At 40.5% G+C, this 22,179-nt stretch overlaps 2 protein-coding genes across 2 annotated transcripts; one reads left to right on the top strand and one right to left on the bottom strand.

The window, feature by feature from the left end:
* Positions 1-142: 142 nt before the first annotated feature.
* Positions 143-17,103, top strand: igfbp3 (insulin-like growth factor binding protein 3). The gene is made up of 4 exons (XM_058757064.1): positions 143-694; positions 8,276-8,559; positions 8,722-8,841; positions 14,756-17,103. Exons 1-4 carry the CDS (start codon positions 337-339, stop codon positions 14,873-14,875), a joined length of 882 nt encoding a protein of 293 aa, XP_058613047.1. The 5' UTR covers positions 143-336; the 3' UTR covers positions 14,876-17,103.
* A 1,124-nt stretch (positions 17,104-18,227) lies between these two features.
* igfbp1a (insulin-like growth factor binding protein 1a) lies at positions 18,228-21,462 on the bottom strand. The gene is made up of 4 exons (XM_058757065.1): positions 20,934-21,462; positions 20,060-20,217; positions 19,587-19,715; positions 18,228-19,336 (listed from the first exon to the last, which is right to left on the bottom strand). The coding sequence occupies exons 1-4, from the start codon at positions 21,307-21,309 to the stop codon at positions 19,211-19,213; spliced, it is 789 nt and encodes a 262-aa protein (XP_058613048.1). The 5' UTR covers positions 21,310-21,462; the 3' UTR covers positions 18,228-19,210.
* Positions 21,463-22,179: the final 717 nt, after the last annotated feature.

Genomic DNA, 22,179 nt, shown 5'->3' with positions numbered 1-22,179 from the left:
CGTCTCTTGTGTTGAATGATTTCATTAAGGATGCGCGCGGTCCCTTAAGACCGAGACCGGTGACTACATAATTCATACCGGGGGGAGTGACTTAGTGCCCGTGCTTTTCCTGCCTGTATAAAACCTGAAGTTCCACTTAAACTCACTTACAGATGGAGAGACCCAGCGGCTTCGTTCACAGTCTAGTCAAACCGACGTGACAGCAGCATAAACCAAAGCGCCGCTACTTTCCCAAGGCATATGTTGAGAGCTCAGGCTTTAGTGTAATCATACATCCAGGTGAGGTGATCTGAGCACCGTTTTTCCACGCATCTACCCCTTCAGCGCTTCGGCTCCATGACGGGACTGTGTGCGCTCTGCCTGACCGCGCTGCTCGCAGCTTTCGTCCGGCGGGCAGCAAGCGTCAGCCCAGTGGTCCGCTGCGAGCCATGTGACGACGGGGCGATGGTGCTGTGTAAACCGCTGCCCCAGGACTGCGCCGAGCCGGTAAAGGAGCCGGGCTGCGGGTGCTGCATGACTTGCCCGCTAACCGAGGGCCAGGCGTGCGGAGTGTACACAGGGCGCTGCGGTACCGGGCTGAGCTGTCAACATCGCCCCGGGGAAAGCAAACCTCTGCAGGCTCTGCTGGAGGGACGGGGCGTATGTGCGAAGGCACCGGACAAAAAGCCCAGCGGCAATCCATCGCACGGACACGGTAAGCGCGCACGGTTTGTCTGTAAATAACGCACAGCCGTCATTTCGCCGCTCAGCGTGAGCGTCTGTTAGTGTACTGTATGCGCAGTGTGTTATTTATTCAGTGACTTTAATGGGGCCAGAATTTGTGTGAGTGAAATTTAAACTTTTTGTCACATACCTGCGATTTGTTTAATAAATTTGATAAATAATGACCGGACTTGCGTTTCGGAGATGTTGGGTCCGATACACACTCGAGCAGCATACTGTTGCTATGGTTACCTCTTAAAGCGAAGGAGATTTATTCAGTGCATTCTGACTAACTTGTAATCTAACTTTTTTGGTTACTGAAACGTTGTTATACATATTAGTAGGTGTATAAACACACATACACATACTTTCTTTCAACAAAAACAGCTTATACCAGCCTAAGATGGTCTTAGCTGGTCCCCGAGCTTGGTTGGGCTAATATATTGGATAAAAAGGATAAAGACCAGCATATCTAGACTGGGAGACCAGGTAGGACCAGTAAACTATTTTAGGATTTTTTTTTTTTTTTTTTTTCTTCAGCAGTGAAGCCTCAATTAGTGGTGTCAGACACCCAAACCCCCCATAATTTACAGCCTGTGTATGTGTGGTGTCTTAAACATCCCATCAAACACTATCCACACTGTTGGGTGTATTGCTTGTGTGTTCAATTGTGTATCAGTGTGAGTTTACTCTGCTGTGCGTAACATGGTTTATATGTTCACAGGTTAAATATGTTGCAGGTCTGTGGGGTGGGGGGACTTTTTCACTGACTTTTCATAAGATGCAGCACATACCACAGCACTTCACTGCACTCATGCCACAATATAGACATTAGCATCTCCAAACAGGTTTTTTTTTTTTTAGGGTTGTGGGTTACTCTAGATAAACAAGATAAGCTGCCCGTGTTGACATCCTGATATGTATTTTCTGCATGACAACACATTCTGCTTGTGTTTTTAAGGCATTACGCTGGTAATACATCCCAACAGGTTATTTTCTGCCTGATGAGATATTGTATTTTTAAACATGACTGAAGCAGGTCATCCTGAGCAGGTAGGTCAGAGTTTCAGAACACCGGCATGACGCAGCAACCTCCGGTAACAGGCAGTCGTCATGAAGTCCAGCCACCGAGAGACGGCCCCACACTACCGCCGTTGTTCTCGAGGTTCAGCGCTACAGCAGCCTCTCTATGCCGTTTTATGTGTGTGGTGTGTATGTGTGTGTGAGAGAGAGAGCCAGAGATGGAGAGAGAAACAGCTCTGTGTATCTGTGTGTGCACTAAAATTTGGCTTCACCAACCCAATCGTTAAGAATGCCACATTCGTTTATATATAGTCTCTGCAGAAGAGCGGAGATCACCGTTTTGTGAATGATGCTCTCTAGCCGTTTACTGGCTCAGGAACTCCACGCTCTCCATTGACAGGGTCAAGCAACAAGCAAAATGGAAATGATTGGCATAGGATTTCTAACAAAGTCATTTCCTTGCGGGCGAGCTGAGAATAGATCCAGCGGCACCTGTGTCGAAGGTTTTATTGTGCATCACTTAGTGCGCATTTATTAGCTTGCACCTAGCCAACACATTCATCCTAGTGAATTCCTTGAGAGAGGGAAGGTTGCGGAGCCGCACAACCAAAATAAGTAGCGTTCTTGGTCATAACTGACGTCAAGCTGGCCGACTGAATTTGTTTTTACCCTCTCTAGTTATTTGACAGAGCCGCTGTGGTGTGTTGAAGCAATCAACCATGACATTGTCACACACACAAAGGCTATTGTTAGGACCCAGAGTCACTTTTAAAAAGCAGTTTGGGGGCGCCAACTGTTTTACAGTAGTGCCTTACCTCATGTTTTCTCCCTCCGCTGCCCTTTCATTTGAGCCCATGCTGCTTTTCAGTGCTTCTTTCCCATCATACCACACTTTATGGTAATTACACACTCTGGCCAACCAGAGAGCAGGGCTCCATTGCCATGGTGTGCGTGGCTCCACCCCAAGGCTCTGCCACACATGAATTATGATATTTTTTCAGGGCTTGATTGGTCTGGTAGCAGTGTGGCCCAGCGTGATTCTGGGTGGGAACGGTGGCGGAGCAAGAGGAATGAAAGATCATGAGGTTATGAGTTATGACGTTGTTTGTGCGTATGCAGTTATATACTTAATCGTGCAGATTTCTCAGAAGAGGCGGATTCATTCTCGTCCCAAGCCTTGGTAGTGAAATTCACCTGCCTTGTGCCCAGTCACTCATTTTTACTTTTGAGAAGAAAAACTATGTGTCTGTTTCACCCTCTCATTCACGTTCTACCCAGAATGATAAATTGTTTGCTCATTTGGGATTGAACAAATAGTGAGGTTGAGTGACTCAAAATGGGCCACTAGGTGCTGGAAAAAGGCATGAAAAGTTCTAAAAGTTTACATTGGGGTTAAATATTGATGTTTTTCAAGTTCCTGAATTAGATAGCTCTCCATTCTCTTCCTCTGTCCTGGATTTGTTTATGTGGAAGGTACGGTGGGTCATGCAAGGGAAGCAGGCATCGACATGTCGCACGTGTTATTAGCCGTCATTATGTGCCATCATTACAATTGCTTACCTTGTTCGAGTTGTTATGTTGCAGAAGTTGCTGTTGATGTTGTTGTTGTTATGTCATCGTCAATGAAGGCATAGTTTAATTCTGGTTTGGAGAGCAGCTTCCATGGCTACAGAGGAGTGTTTGGTGTGCCACAAGTGCGCACTTACTCACATACACACACACATGGAAAATCTGTTTTCACTTAACTCTTCCACTCTGCTGAATCCTGTCCACTATCTCTACAGTTCTTCACAATACTCAGATCTTGTGCACCTTCATCTATCTCTCGATGCCAGTCCTGTTCCACCACCCTCTCTTCCAGTCTTTCTCTCTCACTTTCCATATTTAATAGCCCATTTTGTTTGTCTTTCTTTCTAAATATCTCTTTCTCTTCTGCTCCAGCTGTTTATTAGTCTCTCATTCCTGCGAGAGCTCTGCTTTGTTTTGTACGGCCAGAGACTGAATATTTATTCAACAGACAAGAGCTGTAAAACCCCAAGAGGACAGCATGTTTAAACAATGCCATAATTCATCTTCACCCAGTGCTCTCGCCAGGCATTTGTTGAAGCTGACAAATGCACTCCTCGCTGGACCCTTTACTGGTCAACTGCTTTTGCTTGCATTTGAGAAATTACCATGTAGTTAGTAAAAACAGAGACTAGAGTGCAATTTGGGACATCGTGTCTCAAGTGCTTGCATTTTGTCCACAGTAAATGGCTGCTCAAAGGCACCTTTAAAAGAGTGATGAAGTTGTCCTGCAAAATCTGTGCTGGCGACGAGTTCTCTACATTTAGCTTATTGGCAAAGGTTTCTTATCAAAACGACATACAAGAGCAAATATTTTGTCTGGGGAAATAAAAGGGAATTTGCTTCAACATCTACTTACTGTATCCTTGCTTGAAACGAATCAAGCCCCTACATTATCTAGAGATATCTAAGAATGTTCGTGCTGCTCTTTTCCATAAAAGGAAAATTGGTGACTCGACATGGTCATGCTTCAAAAAGGCACCGTAAAAGTAGTCTATATGACTTTTGTGCATAAAAAGGCATACAAATGTTTTCTGGGAGTAACAAAACCACTTTTAACTTGCTATTCACTTAAAAAAAGAGCTTTCTAATCCTCTTCATGTTTCTGCACATTCCAACTTTGCACCTTCATGATATGTAGAAACCAATGGAATTTGTGTATGGTGTTAAGCGTGCTATGTTTTATAAAGAAGTTCTTTCATACCGAAACATTACACAAAATGTTGTCACATTTTTTTGACAGCCACTGGTTACCTTCCACTTTCATTGAATGGAAAAGAGCAGCCTTATCATTTTCCTCAATAAATTACAAAATACCACTTGTTTTTAATGACACAAGGATGAGTAGATGATGACAGAGGTTGAACTTTTCTCATAATGGATCTAGTAGTTAAAAGCAGAGGTGGACAGTAACGAAGTAAATTTACTTGAGTATTGTACTTAAGTACACTTTTTGAGTATCTGTACTTTACTCGAGTATTATTTTTTCTGGAAACTTGCGACTTTAACTTCACTACATTTGAAAGACAAATATCGTACTTTTTACTCAACTACATTTATATCAAGGTCCCCAAGTAGAAAGTCGTTATATTTAGCAGTTTTTACAGTGTGTGCATTTTCAGATTCACTGAACCCTTTTTTCTGCGAAAATCCGGCCTGCGATCTGCCAGTACCTTCCTGTGTTGCCAAGTGTTACAGTATTTCTAAGCCTGAAGTTTTCCGCCTTGCTTTGAATGGACATTTGGCTGATTTTTTTTTTTTTTTGCGCAAATCTGGCAACCTCGGGATCTTCCCCGCTAAACTAATGTAAACGTCCGCGCTACTGCACAGCTAAAAGCGCTCTAAAAGGGCATGTCTTAACTCTTTAAAGCCCTTTGGAAAATTAACCATGTTTTTACTATAGTAACCATAACTATGGTATTTGCAGTAAAATCACAGTATCCACAAATTTACTATTATCTCACTATAGTAACCATATGCTATTTGTAGTAAAACTTCAGTAACCACAAATTTACCATAGTTTCATTATATTAACTATAGTTTGATTTTTGTAGTTAAACTATGGCAATACAAATGGTAGGCTAATATATCTGTCAAAAATTGCTTATATTATATATATATATATATATATATATATATATATATATATATATAAACTTTGGCCTACTGGTAAATTGCTGCTAAAAACTGGTCAGGGAAGTATACGAATCTGAACATTATTTTATTGTCAAAACACTGCACATAAATGCTTTTTTTCTTTTTCTGTGCAAACAAATGATCAAAAAGTACGTTAAATGAAAACTTTGGAATCTAAACTGGGAATCAATAAGAATTGAAATCAATAAGCAGAATCAGAATCGGAATGGATAAAATTCAAACAATACCCAACCCTAGCCACATGTTGTGAAGTTCACTGATTTTCTGAGTATTTTATGAACACTGATCAGTTGATGGCAAAATTCAAAAAGATGGTTATTTGGTGCACAACCTTCAAACCCATGGCCATACTGAGAGAGTATGATCCAGTTTTCTGAAGAGACTAAAGGTTTGTTTTCTTTTCAATGTTTGCTTTGTTTGCCTAAAATGAACCATATCATAGACTTCAATATCTCTTTGAAAAAGAACTTTGTAACTTTTAAAAAAGTATTAAAATGAGTTCAATGTAGTTAACACTCCTGGTGTTAAATACAAAAATAAAGATGATTATCTTCATTCAGTTGTTCCATTTCTATAGGTTTGGTAACATAAAAGCTCTTAATTCCAAAGATAATACAAGCTAATCAGTGTATTCAGTAGGTTGCATTAGTGGCATAAGGTATTGTAAGTATACAACAATGCGACAATAAAACAATGCATTTACTTTTTACTTTTGATACTTAAGTACTTTCAAAAACATGTACTTCCGTACTTTTACTTAAGTAAAAATTTGTCTTTACAACTTTCACTTGTAGTGGAGTAGTATTTGACCAGTGGTATCTGTACTTTCACTCAAGTAAGGAAGTTGTGTACTTTGTCCGCCTCTGGTTAAAAGTAAATAATTATTAAGTGAAGTAGGGATGTTGATACAAATGCACTAATAATACATCTAAATGTTATTTAGTAGGATAAGTATAGAGTTCACGTATTGAGGAATGGTGTGGGATGAGAGGAAAGGACATTTAGACCACAGTGAAACCACATTTGCATTGAATAGATTTTGTGAGCACCCACAGCAAAGCTTCAGCTGGGCACAGAGAGGAAAGCATGTGATGTTTGTTGGTTAGACCATCCTATCGGACCATGTTAGTTGAAGGCAGTCAAACGCTCCCTCCTGTAGCCGTATTTGGTTTCTGGGTTTAGGGTCAGGTGGTCTGTCCTCTGCTTATAACGATTGTAACTTGGTGCACTATAAATACTCTCACTCCTCCGCCTCCCCCTTTCTATATCTCTTTCTCTTCTGCTACTTTTTTTCTCTGTGTCTTTCTGATGAGCTTTTACACTTTCTATTGTAAATGCTTGCTTGTAAAAGCAAGTAAAATGCCTATTCTGATGGAGAAGAATCTTAGAATAGAGCTGTTCAGTCTGTAGTCCTAAAAGCTGGAAGAGAATTTGCATTTTCTAGCCATGGGTTCCCTCTGGAATTTCCCATGGTTTTTTAGAATCGCGGTTTTTCGATTTATGAGTGAAATAAGGCCTGTGGTAAACATTACTTGCAGACTTTCACATTTTGTTCTACTCCATAAATTACACAGTCATAGCTCAAAACTGAATTTGGAAGCTTCTGGGTTTTTTCAGAAGTAAATGTTGCTAAATAATGACTACAAGTACCACAGGGTTGACGAATCGGACAACAATTGTAGCAAATTTTAAATAAAGCATTTTAAATAAACACAACAACTTCACAATTCTGGTTTTAGGTAGGACTCAATAAGTCTTTTGAAGTTGTGTTAGCCACATTGAACATTACTCATAAATTGAAAACCACTATGCTAAAACCCCAACCCATAAGAAATTCCCAGGGAACCGATAGCGAAATAGCCATCTTGACTGGCCTACAAATTGATGTCATCAGTGATCTACTCTATATGCTAATAGATGTTTAGGATTATGCTATTCCAGGGCTGTCCAGTTCTTGAGGGCCTCTATCCTGCAGAGTTTAGACCAGTCCTCATTAAACACACTTAAACCAGCTCATTAAGGTCTTCTAGAAGCTTCTAGACAAGTGTATTGAGGCAGGTTAGAGCTAAACTCTGCAGGACGCTGGCCCTCCAGGAGCAGGATTGGACCCCCCTGTGCTATTCTGTTTCATGTGAAAAGATGCAGTTGTATGAATGCTGCTTTTGTTAATAGTCAGATTGTAAATATATATTAAAGGGGTCATTGGATGCAAAATTCACTTTACAAGTTGTTTGAACATAAATGTGTGTTGGAACTGTGTGTACACATCCATCCTATAATGATAAAAATCCACCCAGTGTTTTTTTTTTTTTAAATCCCTATTTTAAAATCCCCTTTCTCAATCAGGCTGTTCTGAGAGGTCTGTCAGAATGACGTAGTTCTGCACAGGCCGCTCCCACGATAGTCGATTGACAAGGTCGTCTTACCTTAGACCCTCCCTGAGTGAGCTGAGAGCTGTCCGCCATTGTGTCGACTCCGGTGCAGTGGAAGACAAGATGTCTCAGATTAAGCGATTGAGGCGTTCTGTTGTTGGATGTAATAATGAATATAGCAGTCGTCATTTACTCCCAACATCTGAGCCGCAGAAGATGCAGTGGATTACGCTTGTTTTTGAAGGGAATGCGCCCCCGATCTGCCTAAATGCGTCTATGTTCGCGTGAATCATTCGTGATCCATCGCTTGCTCTGACAAGAGCTGTTTTTGACAGGTTTAAAAAGGTGTTTTTTTACACTACCATTGAGAAATTTTAACCAAACTGTGTTACAGACTTTTCATTAAGACCCTAAAGAATCATATCAACTTGTGGAACACTTGTCTTTTGATTCAGATAACCCTGAAGAGGAAGGAGAGGAACATATCTCCAATGGTACCAGGGCAACAGGCGCCGGTGGAGCTGAGACAGTCCAGGACACAACAATTGTTTCCGGAGACACGCAGGGAGGGCCGAGGACGGCAATAGAGCCCATAGATTCTATGTCACACCCCAAAGAGGAGATGATCAAAAGAGATCAATTAAAGAAAAGTCAGACCTTTAAAGGGGAGCCAGTTTCCAGTGGGGTTCATACAGATATTCACAACTTCAGTGTGGAGTCAAAGAGAGAAACTGAATATGTAAGCACGCACTGTTCTTCCGCCAACATGCATTTTTAAGACAAAGCATGTATTGGAGTGGAGTACATTCTATTCCCATTCTACTTGTTTGCATATCCAACCTCCTCACATGTTTGCAAGTAGGATATTTCCTGTAATTCTGCATTCTCTCTGTGTGTACAGGGCCCATGTCGTCGGGAGATGGAGAGTGTTATGAAGACTTTAAAGATCTCAAATGTGCTGAACCCAAGAGGCTTCCGCATTCCAAACTGCGACCAAAAGGGTTTCTACAAGAAAAAACAGGTAATTACCTTTTACCCGAGTGCCTTGACTTTTCTTTTGCAGATGCTTTTTATTTAAAGTCACTTACTTTGCACCAATTACAGGGCCTATCCCCCATGTGGCTAAGTACCTTGCTCAAGGGGGAAATAGGCATCCTATTTTTAGACCATCCTTACCTGGGATCAAACATGCAACCTTTGTGTAATCAGCCCAGATTCTCAAACTATTATTCTACCACCATCCGTGTACAAGACGATAAGTAACTGTCATAGCAACTGTCACAACAGTATTGGAAAAGTAGGTGGGGGCCTATTTGTATGTGCATGCTGGTTCTTGAAAGTATCTGTTGTTTCCTCAACTGACGGGGTGCATGAGTGAGTCTGAATAGTGGTTGGTGGGGGCAAATGCAATTCTCGGAAATTTGTGAGTCACCCGCAACCCCCTATTAAGAACATGCGTCAAAAGGCCTTGTCTGGATGGCCCTAATGAGTTTGGGTGAATTTGGAAAACCTCTCTGACAGATACCCCAGTGACCCCAAAGGTCTAATGACATCACTGGAGAGATAGAGATGGAAATGTTTCAGAAAGAGGATGAGATTTAGAATCAGTGTGAAAAATGTGTTGTTTAGGAGCTGCTTCATGCTGAAACTACAGAGTATGAAGTCTACCCTGATATGCACACATATACCCACACATGCTTAATAGCATATGGTTCCATCGAACATGTGACCCATTGAAGGGACCCTGGGTTTATGGAGAAAACAGGCTGTGCTCTAGGGCTAAGATCTCAGAGTGAAGAGAAAGTGATAAGTTCAGGTCTCAAGAAACATGTTCCGCAAACCCTTAAGGGGAAAGACAAGGGTCTTGCAGATGGTTTGCATGAGTATCTAAGAGAGAGATTCATAGTGGCACCTGTATCAAATAAAGTTTTGGAGACCGTTCTCTTGCTCCAACAGTAAGTAGGTGCAAATCTGGCTTTGACATTTTCCAATCCTGTTCCTGCCCTCTGTCCATGATTACCCTATGTCCATTTAAAATCCCTGTTTGAAAGAAAGGACAGTGACAAGTTAACAATTCAACTAATCAATGTCTAGTGGTTTTACAGCGCCAGCAAAAGACAAACCGTATACGTGAGTGCAAACAACATAAATTCAAACCATGCCACATCCTTTCCTGTATCTGGCTTGCACAAATATAGTCTAGTTTGTTTTGTAAAATTAAACCCCTATGCTTGGATCTCTGGTAATAGTAGAAGAACATCTGTATGACAGGCTGTGTCCACACATGATGAATATCAAGCAGATCAGATTCCCCTCCGACTGACTCCAGCTGAAATTTCTTTGCTTCCATCGTGGTGATTTAAGCCGAAGCCTAAATCTTGGTCGACCCTCAGATCACAGTCATTTATTTTCATTTTGGCATGAAAAACAAACATGCACAAACTCCTGTGCATACATACTCACACAAGTGAACTGTAGATGTCCTGAATGCCTGGGGGTCCCTACACTCCCCGGAATAAGATCTGTAATGGGAGCGTTTGTATATGTATGTGGGGGTATGTGTGTCTGAAGGCCATTCCTGGGGAGAGCAGAGTCCAATCCGTGCTAATTTTAGCCTTGATTATATGAATTGGCTCAGTGTGTTAGCGGAGGCCAGGCATGCCGGTCCCAGCACCGCCAACCCCCCTCTACCCTTCCCAATCCAGACGCATCTCTCACCCAGGTTACTGTACTCCTGCGCTGGGCTGGAGCATTGCACGGCCCCCTGATCTACTGGCTTTCCTTGCTCTCCCAGGGCCAGGCAGTCCACTTAAGCTCTCACGCTGAATAGGATCTCAGTGATGCGGGGTGAGAGACTAGACTAGGCCAGGCATGCTGGGAATGATCCAGGGTGCACACGCTTCCACTCCAACACCAATACACAGATATGGTCACCCATGCACCAAACACACACAGAACAAATATTTCAAACTACACTTTGTAAAGACACAGGCTTTTCCAGGATAGATATACTTGGACTATCAGTTCCCTCTGATTCTGACTTGGAGACTGTTGATATATATTCATACTTGTTATTTGTCTAGTCTCTGTGCTTGCAGTTGCACCAAAATTACTATATAATGATAATGTACTCCAGGGGCAGCTTCTATCCCAAACGGCATACTACCTAACAGACACAAACACACATGCACACACTGCTCGTATAGTCTGGCAAAGAAAACAACCACCATTCTAATTCACATGCAGTTGTTGCATTCACATATTGTGTATGTGTGTGTGTGTGTTTTATGAGTCTGTGTTTACCCTGTGGCTGCTTTTAATGCCCTTCCGCCTTCCTGCTGCCCATAAGGGCATCATTATGGGCCAACGTTGACTGAGGCTTGCTTTGTGACACACACACACACACACACACACACACACACAAACACACACACACATATATATATATACAGTTAGACAGACATGTATACACATAGTCTCTTTCTCCCTCTTTTACATAGATATACATTCACAACAACACAGGTCTGTTATGTTGCAACCTCCAGAAATCGCCATGCTGACAGGGGTGTACCCCGCACCCTACTAATGCCATTCTGTCTTTCTCTGATACAGACACATACACACATATATGTGTAGACATGTAGTAATCAATCATCAATCATGCCACTATGCGTTTTGAGGGTATATGTACAGTATTGTAATATGTAATGTACTTGACACTCTGGTCATATGGAACTGGACATTCACTATGTTGTTATGTGGAGCAAGATTTGGGACTAATTAGATTTCACTCGGGGGCAGCAAATAAATAGAAATTGTGCGTTCAACAAATACTCTTGTTGCTCATTGCGTCAGTTGAGAAAATAAACATTGATTTACATTAAAAATATCACTTTTATTGTCTGTTTATGACACTGCAGTACAATGAAATACCTAGCTTTAGTCATTATTAGTCCCCTTACATCGAACAGAAAGCATCCTGTGTGTCTGTACAGTCTGAATGGAACATTCCCATAATACATAGCAGCTCAGCACTGAGTAGTTTCCTGCAGGGCTTAATTTGTGCCGGAACAAGCAGGATCCGGATCCACCTCCTCTGGAATTGGATCCAGCACCTATTTTAGTGGATCCCCCACCTTATATGCCCCTGCAAGAAATTGATGCAATGACCATATGTTTGATGAATAAGCAAATATAATTTTAATGTGGTCGATAACTTGCAATATTAAAAAAGTACAAAAGGTAACCGTAATTCATTAATTATTTGGAAAGGCATTTTTATATCTAATGTACGTTTATAAGCAAGATTGTGACGCACGTTTTTAATTTATTTCATACCATTTATTTATTCCAGTCCTAGTTCCGGAACTTCATAATTTAAAAATTAAGCACTGGCTTCCTGTACACTCATTCTTTCTCTTGTTCAGACGCAGACAAACTCATAACCAAACAAATGAAAAAACTAGTGATATGTTACTTATTTAGTCAAATACAAATATTTGTTATAGCAAAAACATCAAGTGGGTGTGGAGACAATTGAAATTGAAAGGATGAGTGTAGCATTTGAAGCAACCCCTTGTAGAGGCCAGGTTTCGTTCCCAGACTGCTCTTGTTCTGCTTGAGGTATTTTAATTTGGTACTCTTTCAATAAAACCGCTTTTGATCTCTTTTTCTCTCTCTCTCTCTGACTCATCCACTCCTTCTTCACACAATGTCTGTTTATCTTTCTTTCGTTCGTTCTTTCTTTCTTGTTTGTTACCTCCTTATTTTCCCTTGTGTCTGAAAGAATAGATTTTCACTAATGAATGTACCACATGAGGATATGTGTGTGTGTGTGTGTGTGTGTGTGTGTGTCGGTGGGTGTGCGTGTTTGTTTGTGTGTGTATGTGTGTGTTTGTTTTGCCTGTGTAGTATAATAAGCTCCAGATGACTTTGAGTCTATGCCAGTTTCCTAAAATAGTCCTAGAAGCCCTTTAACAGTCCATGGCAAATATTTTAGCTTGGTCAAATTTAACTTCTCACTTTCAACTGTTTTTATGAACACAAAATCTCAGTTTCATCAGCAGCAGGCTGACAGAGACATTTAAGCCTCTCATAAAAGCAAAACTTGGTTGTGTGTGCATGTGTATGTTTGTGAATTTTTATATTCACAAGTTGTCAAAACTTGCATGTAAATAATCAGCAAATGCAAACACAGGAAGTACGCATTGCAGATCATTTTACAGTACTGTGTGTGTGTGTGTACACCTTGTCTGTTAAATTCCCCTGAACCACAGAAGACAGTTTGTTTGATGCACTGATTTTTCTATTTCTCATAAATGCATAAACACATAAACACACTCACTGTGAGTGGCAGGCATGCATTCTTCCAACTTAGATGTGATGTTTGACTTGCACATGTCTCCAACTCAATGCCAAAGGAGAGAAAGACAAGCACGAGACAAATAACTACAGCCATGATATAGGCCTAAGCATGTTTTGATATTCAAGGTGACATTCGTTCTTAGTTATTGTAATGGTAAAACATTTAAAGTTATTGCCTATTCATTTTTTAAAGATTTAAAAATTTTAGATAACTATTTAGTAAAACTAATACAATCAGGCTGAGGGATCCATATTAAATAGCACATACACGGACATGCTCATCGCAACATGTTGTAGCTAATCAAAAGAGCTTTTCTTAACTAGCTTTTGCTAGTGCTAAGCTAGTAGACTAAAGCCCAAAGTATATTCAGTTTTGATGCAAATGCTTAGCATGTGCGTATTTCATCCTTGTCCAGTGTCTGCACTATTTCTCTGAAAAAGCAATAAAAATGTCTTTGTACTCACACAAGTGCTCGTCAATGCAGGTGTCTGTTGTTGTTGATGTTATTGTTGTTCCATCTCTTCTTCTGTTGTTCTAGTGCAAGAAAAATCAAGCGAGTACTATACTGATGATGTCATATTTACGTACACATTTTTCACATACATCCTAGTGTGCGTGGAAAAATGTGGAAAAAGCTGATAGCTTTCTAACCAAAGGCTAACTGAAAACACGGGAAATGTAGCTTATGTAATGTAATGTGATATGTGAGGTATCACTTCATCATCATTAAGACATTTACATTAAAACAATCTTCTTTTCTTTAATTTCAGGCACAGTATAATATTTTTAACACATTAGCATATAGCATTAGCATGCACGCACAGTTCAACACATAGCCTTTCAAAGTATACTCTATTTGATATTGTGCGTGCGGCTTTCGACACATGCACACTAGAAAGATTCATTCTTGTCCAATGTCTGTGCCTTTTCTCTGCAAAAGTTAAGCGTAATAAAAATGACTATGCACTCATTTAAAATTGAATTGCAGATATCTTTTAATCCCCTCACACACGCGCTCATCAGTGTACATAGTGTTCTTATGATAAAATTTGCATCGCACACAGTACCTTAGCATATACGTAAAAAACAAAGTATACTTTGGGCTTATCAATTAAAATTTTGTCTCAGTCAGTAGAATTGCTTTGGGGTCCAAGAGGGATAGATCTTTGTGAGGGATACTGGGATTCACATAAAAATAATACTACTAAATAATTGCGCCCTAAAAATTTAAATTGACACTCCCCAAAAGCCGTTGAATAATTCACACACTGAATATTAATTAAATGGGATTTTTTTTTTTATAGTTGTTCAAATTTGCTCTGTCCCTCTTTTCCTTACATACTTCCCCTTAAATCCCCTCTGGCATTCCTTTACCCCAATCTCTCTCCCTCGTTCTCTCTCTGGCTCTAGCATCCGTGTTACTCTCTCTCACCTAAGTGTGATGCGATGAGAAATGTGTGTTTATGCCACTGTCTCTTCCATTTGGAGCATGTTGTCTGTTTTGCATATACCCGTCCAAATATCATATGGTTATGCGTTTCTCTTCCTGTCTCACCCACTCTCTCCGCAGTGCCGTCCATCCAAAGGGCGCAGAAGAGGCTACTGCTGGTGTGTGGACAAGTATGGACAACACATACCCGGCTACGACGGAAAGGAGAAACTCCACTGCATTAACATGGAGACAAAGTGAAGGGAAGAGAGAGGCAGAGCGGTGGAAACAGGGAGACAAAGAGGGATATCTCCCCTAAAGAACTACATGAATACAAATTCAAAAGTGCTGTCCCAAAGCTGACCTCCCACTTGTATGCTGAGGCATGGACTCACGTGACCAGCAACTCACTTTACACTTCAGGAGAGTGGGGAGAACGAGAGGAGGAGACAGAGAGAGTGTCATGTCTTCAGTTTCGGACTGTATCCTGAGAGGGAAGTGTGAACATAGTCAAAAGTACAAGCAAATTTTAACTCCGTAACGGCACACTATGTCTGAGCATATGTACTCTTGTGTACACGAGGGACGTTGTGTACTTGTTCCGTCTCTCTTTTCTGCTACAGCGTGTATCACTCTCTGCCAGCGGCTCTCTCTAAGTCCTACTTCCTGTTTCTGCCCTCCTGGTGTAGGGTCGTTTAAACTGGGCATGCTCAGTGGCACTAGGCGGCTCTAGCCATAGACTCCATCTGAAGCACAAGCACTTCATGCACTTTGGCCCCCCCTGAACACGTACTCCAGCCTGTCACAACGGCCAACAGATAGATAAAACAATTCGACCAATTGTAAACGATTCTATACCAGGACATACTTAGATGAACGCCCGTTTTGTTTATATTATCTTACATCGGACGCAGAGCTGTTAGCTTGTGTTGTCGGGACAGCATTGATATGCTCCACGTGGGCATTATCTCACTTTCAAAACATCATGAAGCACTTTGAATATAAGATTTATGCTCCAGTTGCTGACTATCATTGTCCATCACATTTCTAAGTCTTTGCTGAAAGCATGTATTTTGTGCAACGTCTTGTTTATGGGTTTGAATGTAACTGTAAAGCTACAGTGCCCTGAATTACCGCTGCGAAATCAGTGTAGCTATGGCAGTTTGTGAAATCGATGCCTTAACAAAACCCGTGCGGAAATTTGTCGCAGGTTTTTCCGCCCTCTGTCTCTCTAAATATCCATATTGATCACCCCAGTAGGAAAGCTACAGGCTAACATGGCGGCCATGTTGGATAACCAGGGCTAGTGTTGTTGTCTCAAAACTGACCTCCTGAGAAAAGACTTGAAAGGTGGAGGGTGCCAGAGAGGTAGCCCACACGTTAGCTTATTAGCATAGCGTCAACAAATAGCTCACCCCTTTCCCAAACAGCTAAAGAAATGACAAACAAAAAATGTTTGGTGCTACACCTTATCTGACTTGATTATGGGGAAAGAGCATATGAGTGTGCTAAGCTATTAGCCCTTCCTTAACTTGTAATTTTGTTTTGTAAAAAAAAAAAAAAAATGTTATATGAATCTATATTTTGTTTCAGGCCAGCTAAAGAGGCATGTGAACTTTATGCTAAAAAGATTATTTATCCAAGAAAGAAATATAAGCTGATCCAAACTATGTCTTTGAGAACAATTCAGTGACCCGTTGATTGCACAGTAGTGAAACATAGAACTCAGCATATTTTTGGGAATATAATCACTAAAGTCTTTTGTTTTTGTTTTAGGTTTGTTGTTTATCTACAGTGCCGAGTACGACGTGTCTTTTGTTAGCTTAGCAAAGATGCTGTCCTCGAATCGTTTTGCGTAAGGTTTAGTTTAAATCTTCAGGTTATGTAGGCCTTCTATGGTATGAATTAAGCTAAATCTAAGCTTAACTTTAGCTAACTTAAGCTAAACTAAGCTAAAGTAAAGTGAACACTAAGATTCAGTAAAGCTGAGGCCAAGCGTGTTTCAAAGAACATCCAAGGTCAATGTTCAAGCTATTTGATCTTCAAGAAAGCTTGCCACCCTCATTCTGTGCAATGCCAGGGTCTCTCACCCGCAAGTCACTTTTAAAGATCCCTCCGTTCACGGGTAATTGCTTTTTTTTTTCAGTTAAAATTATGATTCTTTAAAAAGCTTTTTATGTTACTAAACTAGAAATTATACAGCTATTACTTTCTTCAAGAAAGGAAATGTTTTTGTTCAAATATAATTTGTATTTAATGCCTTGTTTTTTTTTTTTTTAATAAAAAATGTAAACACTATTTTATTTACACGATGACAGACTGTAATTTCACAACTTCTACAAAATTGAAGGGATTGTTCACCCTAAACTGAAAATTCTGTTCATTTTGTACATAGAGTGAAAGTCAGTGGAGTCCAATGTTGTTCAACTGACAAAAGCAGTTCTTCAAAATATCTTCTTCCACAAAATAAAAAAATGCAGGTTTGGAATGACACAAGGGTGCGTAAATGACAGATTTTTGTTATTCATGGGTGAACTATTCCTGAAGTATTCAGTTCGGATTTGTTTTTAACATTTGGAGCCCATTCATTCATTTTAGATAAGGTGACTAGTGTCACCGTCGAGAGTTTCAAAACAATGGTTCTTTCACAGAAAGCGTATATGTTAGCTACAGTAATTTTGTCATTAGTATAACAGAGTGCCGGGGGCAATGGAGATTTAAAATTGCATGTGTGTAACGGGTCAACATCTTTGAACCGCTTCATTTCACACTCTAGCTTGAGCCCCACACAGGTCATTACTCCTCAAATCTACACACAGAGACCCTATTCACATTAGCATAGTTATTCGCTTGTCTGAGCCATGTCAGCGCAGCCAATTCTCAAAAAAGAAGCTGCGATGCCACAATTCATGAAATGAAATCACTCATATAGATGAGGTCAAACACTCAGGAAGGTACTTTTTTCCCCTCCTAGCTTAATTTTAGGTGTCCATAATGAATTCTAAAATTTTATGAAAATACTAATTGTAAAACCACAAACAAGGTGTTACAATTACTTCCATATTGTGTTTGTTTGCGAGTAATTTAGACACCCCTAATGTCAAGCAGGGCTGGATTATTTCAATGAAGCATCTAAATTTCGTCTCCTGCGGTTTACAAAACTGAGATAAAGGTGTAAAGGGTGGTGCCATGGAGGCTGGTCCTCAGGAAAAGGGGGGAGGGGGGTACCGCTGGCCGGCCAGCACAAACACAGCCCAGGTCAAAGGCACCGTAGAGAGAGAGGTGCCCGGTTCCCCAAAATACCGAGCTAAAGTTAGTCCGCCCCATTTGAGATTACCACGATAAGGACACACATATGCGTACACATACACGGTTCTGCCTGCTGGCAGTTTTAAATATAGACAAGACAGAACATAATCAAGCTTGGCAGGAGAAATCGAGAGAGAGAAATAGAGATTTTTTGCACTTTGTGGTTTTTGTTAACCAGCTTCTCATTATGTTCAGGTGTTGTTTTGTCCTGACATTACTAATTGAGTTTGATTCAATCTTGCTTCATAGTTCACCGCAGCTTCTCGTCTGACCCGAGGGCGAGTTTAAATGGCTGACACTGAGGTGCGTGTAAAGATGATTTATTAAATAGTTCTTTTTTACCCACAATGACTTACAGTTACAAACCATGAAAAATATATTATACACATGAGCGACTGCTTTGGAGTGAAGCAACGTCTGAGTCTCTTTTCCTCATCACTTAAAAAAATAATAAATGGACCACAGTATTAGACAACACAAATATGATCGACAAATACAGTAAGACTGTAATCTCACTTTGATCATACAGACAAGCAATTTACAAAAAAATAAAATAAAAATCTTAACTTAAAAGACAGAGAGGTAGGAACAGGCAGTTACCCGTTTCAAAAGCTGTGAAAATCAATACTCTTGCATGTAAAAAAACACAGAATTGTGGGGAAAAAAGGTTCCCACTTTTTATGCCCATCTAATCTCAATAATTATAAACAAAAACAAAAAATTCATTAGTAAAATATAATAATAATAATAAAAACATATACAGTATAAAAATATGGCAATGTACGGACAGTGACAAGGAGGTTTGGTCATGCAGTGCTTTTTTCCATATCAGTCCTTTCCAACAAAGCAAGCCTGAAGGAAATTTAAGTCGAGAGACACAGTCATCTATATACAGCAAATATACAGATTTACACCGTACAAAAATATGTATAAGGCATAAAGAATAAATATTCTTATCCAGATATCGAAATTAATACATTCAGTTTAAATAAATAAGTATGGGTACTTCATGTAAAATACATATTCATTTTCTTTACAGAAAAATAAATCTTTTTCTTTTTTTTTTCTTCTTTTTTGGTGAGTTTAGGGAGTTTACCAATCAAAAACAGTGTACCTGAATTAAATACCACCACTAACAATAAATAAATACTAAGATATTTTGAAAAAATATAATGATAAAAATCAGTGGTATAATATGTATGTGTGTGTGAGAGAGAGATTAGTGGTTGAGCACTTCAGATCCCCCAGCATGTGTGTGTGTGTGTGTGTGTGTATGTGTGAGACAGATCAGTGGTTGAGTTCCTCGGGACACTCGGCATCTGCTGGCAGGTCACTTGATCCAGGAATCTTCTTCCCGTTCCAGGATGACACACACCAACACTTCCCCCTCTGACCATCCAGAGACGATTCACACTGCGGGGAGAACGAGACAGAGAGAGTGAGCGTGAGATGGGTTATTTCATTCTCTAGAAACACAAGCTTGCATGCACAGCCTAGTTCTCGGTGGAGTGTGGTTCTAACACTCGGCCATCACACATATATCATCATGTTGATGAATATCACACGTTAAGCTTTAGATACCTACACACAAACTCTCAATGTGAAATCAAGACGTTAGGTGGTTTCTGTAGCACATACTTGCACACAAGACTCTTCTTCTTACCTGTTTGACTTTGTAGAGGCCGTGTTTGTCACAATTTGGAAGGTAGAATCTGGTCATTTTGTCTCCCAGTTTCTGCTGTGATTTAGTGATCTTGTCAAGGGCTGTCTGCAGTTCAATATGACAAGGACCCTAGAAAGATCAAATATAGTTATTTAAAAACATTTTTCAAATAAATTACAGTTTTATTTGTTATGATTTTAAAATAATTATGCCCGTTTTTAATTTTTATTAAATAATTCATTGTTATTATTATTTACAACTTCAAGAACAATTATTTTCGCGGCTAAATATAGTCACTCTTAAATGCAATTGCTCTGAAATATGCATCAAATTGTGCATCCCAAATCCCCCATGCAGCATACGAAAAAATTCAAGAAACATTCTACTGCCCTCTTGTGGCCGCACGTTGTACCAGAGTCACATTTTACTAAGCCTTTATGCATATCCGTAAAATTGAGGCGCTTTAGGCTCACCTGCTCCACGAGTTTCTTGCGTATTGCGTTGACTTTGGCCTTCATGCTCTCTTTAGCAGTGATGACCCGCGGGTCGAAGGGCTTGCCGTGGCCGGGCACGAAGACCGCTGAGCTGCCTTCATTCACTCCTGTTGGCCCGTTGTGTGTCTCCGGGTAGTCTGAAAGAAAAGGCAAGGAGAGAATTATTGGCGGGGTTGCGGGAGCCTTGAACAGACTTTAGTTAAAGTAATTTTCCATTTTTAATTGTCTCTTCAGAATGCTGCATACAGGTTTTAACTTTGTTTTTAAACGTTGGTGCTAACAACTGCTAACTTAGTCAGGGCGCATATTTTCACCTGTCGTCGCCAAAAAAAGGCGAACAGAATCGCTAGAAGACGTAACCATAACAACGGAACGTCTCTCACGCGCTTTCCGCCGCGATTCTTTTTGATCGATAGATCGATACATTGTGACAATTCTTATCTTTTGTAGCCTATAATTTTCTTCACACATTTACATACCACAAAACTTTATTGTTTTTTTAAAGAAAGTTGTTGTTGTTTTTTTTTTTTGGTTAAATAGCTATAATTGACTTTTGCGTCAATTTGCATTACGCTACGAACCTCGACAGATTGCGCCCTTTTACATTTTATAGCTAATAAAGCAGATATTTATTTAGATATGAACATTTATTTTTTAAAACTGAAATTCCGTTACAATAGTATCGGATACAATACTATTGTTCGCTATATTTATTCGCTGAAGATGCATATCTAAACATCTAAAATATCAAGTTAACGCTGATGAAATCTCGCCATCGGTTGAATCAGCGAGATAACATGATGCAATGAACAATTACGGCAAGCTATGGTGCAGTCCTAGTAAACGCTGGTACCTGGCGTGTTGTCGCTTTGGTTCTGATCAGGCTCGGGGGTTTCAGTGCACACCGCCTGTCCTCGGGTGAGCGCATGCAGGGGCCGTGCTTCTCCAGGTTTGGGCAAGCAGCGGAGCCCCGAGCCGCAGGGCGCAGTGTAGATCCCGCAGGAGTCGCCTCTCTTCAACGCGCAGGCGAGGCAGCAGCCGCAGCCTGGCTCTCGAAGCACCTCCTCACAGCCGGCATCCACCGCGGGACACTCGGCCAGCCGCTCCGGGGAGCACGGGGCGCAGCGGATAGGTTCCTGCCCAACCACTGGAGAAGCCCGGAGCCCCGGCGCTGACAGGAGTGCGCTGAATGCTGCCACCCAGAAAAAGTTCAGAAGCAGTCTGTTCATCCCAAAGCAAGGCTCAGAATAAATAGATAAATAAATAAATATCAGCTGAAGTGAATGAGGTGTTCCTCGCTGGCTTTGCGCTTTCCAAAATGACTAGCTCTCTCCGGGTCGCCTCGCGGTTTTTATACGCGCACTGGGTCCCGCTGACACGCTCATGTTTGACGCATTGGCAATATCAATGATTTCTTAAATGATCCCCCTCTGCTCCCATTGGCTGGTGGAGATCCAGTCCGAGGTGTTTCCTTGAACACAGCGCGTAAAATGCGTCAATGTGTGTGTCGGAACATAATGTGTATAATAGTGAAAACGTGCGCTTAGGCTACCCCAAAGTATCATGTCGGAAATAACAATAATAAGGCGTCTTCTCCGTAGATTCAATCCAGCAAATCGGTATCTGCAGACTAAATACGAACTGGATTCTTTATGGAATGAAACTCATTTACCTTTACATCTTTTAAAAAAATATAGATAGGCCTATTTATTAATCAGGACATTCAGTGTTCAAGATCCACAGTGTGTTTCTCGTTAGAAATTCTTGAAAATGGAAAACAAAACGTTACTAAGATTTCATTTAAAATAAGTTTTTTGTTTATTTGTTTGTTTAAACACTATATTAAATATTATAGTTTTGTCAAAATTCCTTATACATGAATGCAAATGCACTATTAGAAAACGTGATGGTCTTACTGAGCAAAACCAGGCAGTAAAGTAACAATGAATTTGAACTAATTTGAACTATATTCCGCAAACTCATTCGTGTATCATTCATTCATTACAACAAAAAGTGAAAGTAGGCCTATTTCTAGCTCTTTCCAAAACTAATTTTCCATGCAGCTTTGATAGACTGACGAACACTCTATTCAGGTTCAT

Source organism: Onychostoma macrolepis, chromosome 20 (assembly GCF_012432095.1).
Source record: "Onychostoma macrolepis isolate SWU-2019 chromosome 20, ASM1243209v1, whole genome shotgun sequence".
NCBI classification, from domain to species: Eukaryota; Metazoa; Chordata; class Actinopteri; order Cypriniformes; family Cyprinidae; genus Onychostoma; species Onychostoma macrolepis.
Note: the sequence above shows the minus strand (reverse complement) of the source record. Positions and strands in the feature narration are given on the sequence as shown.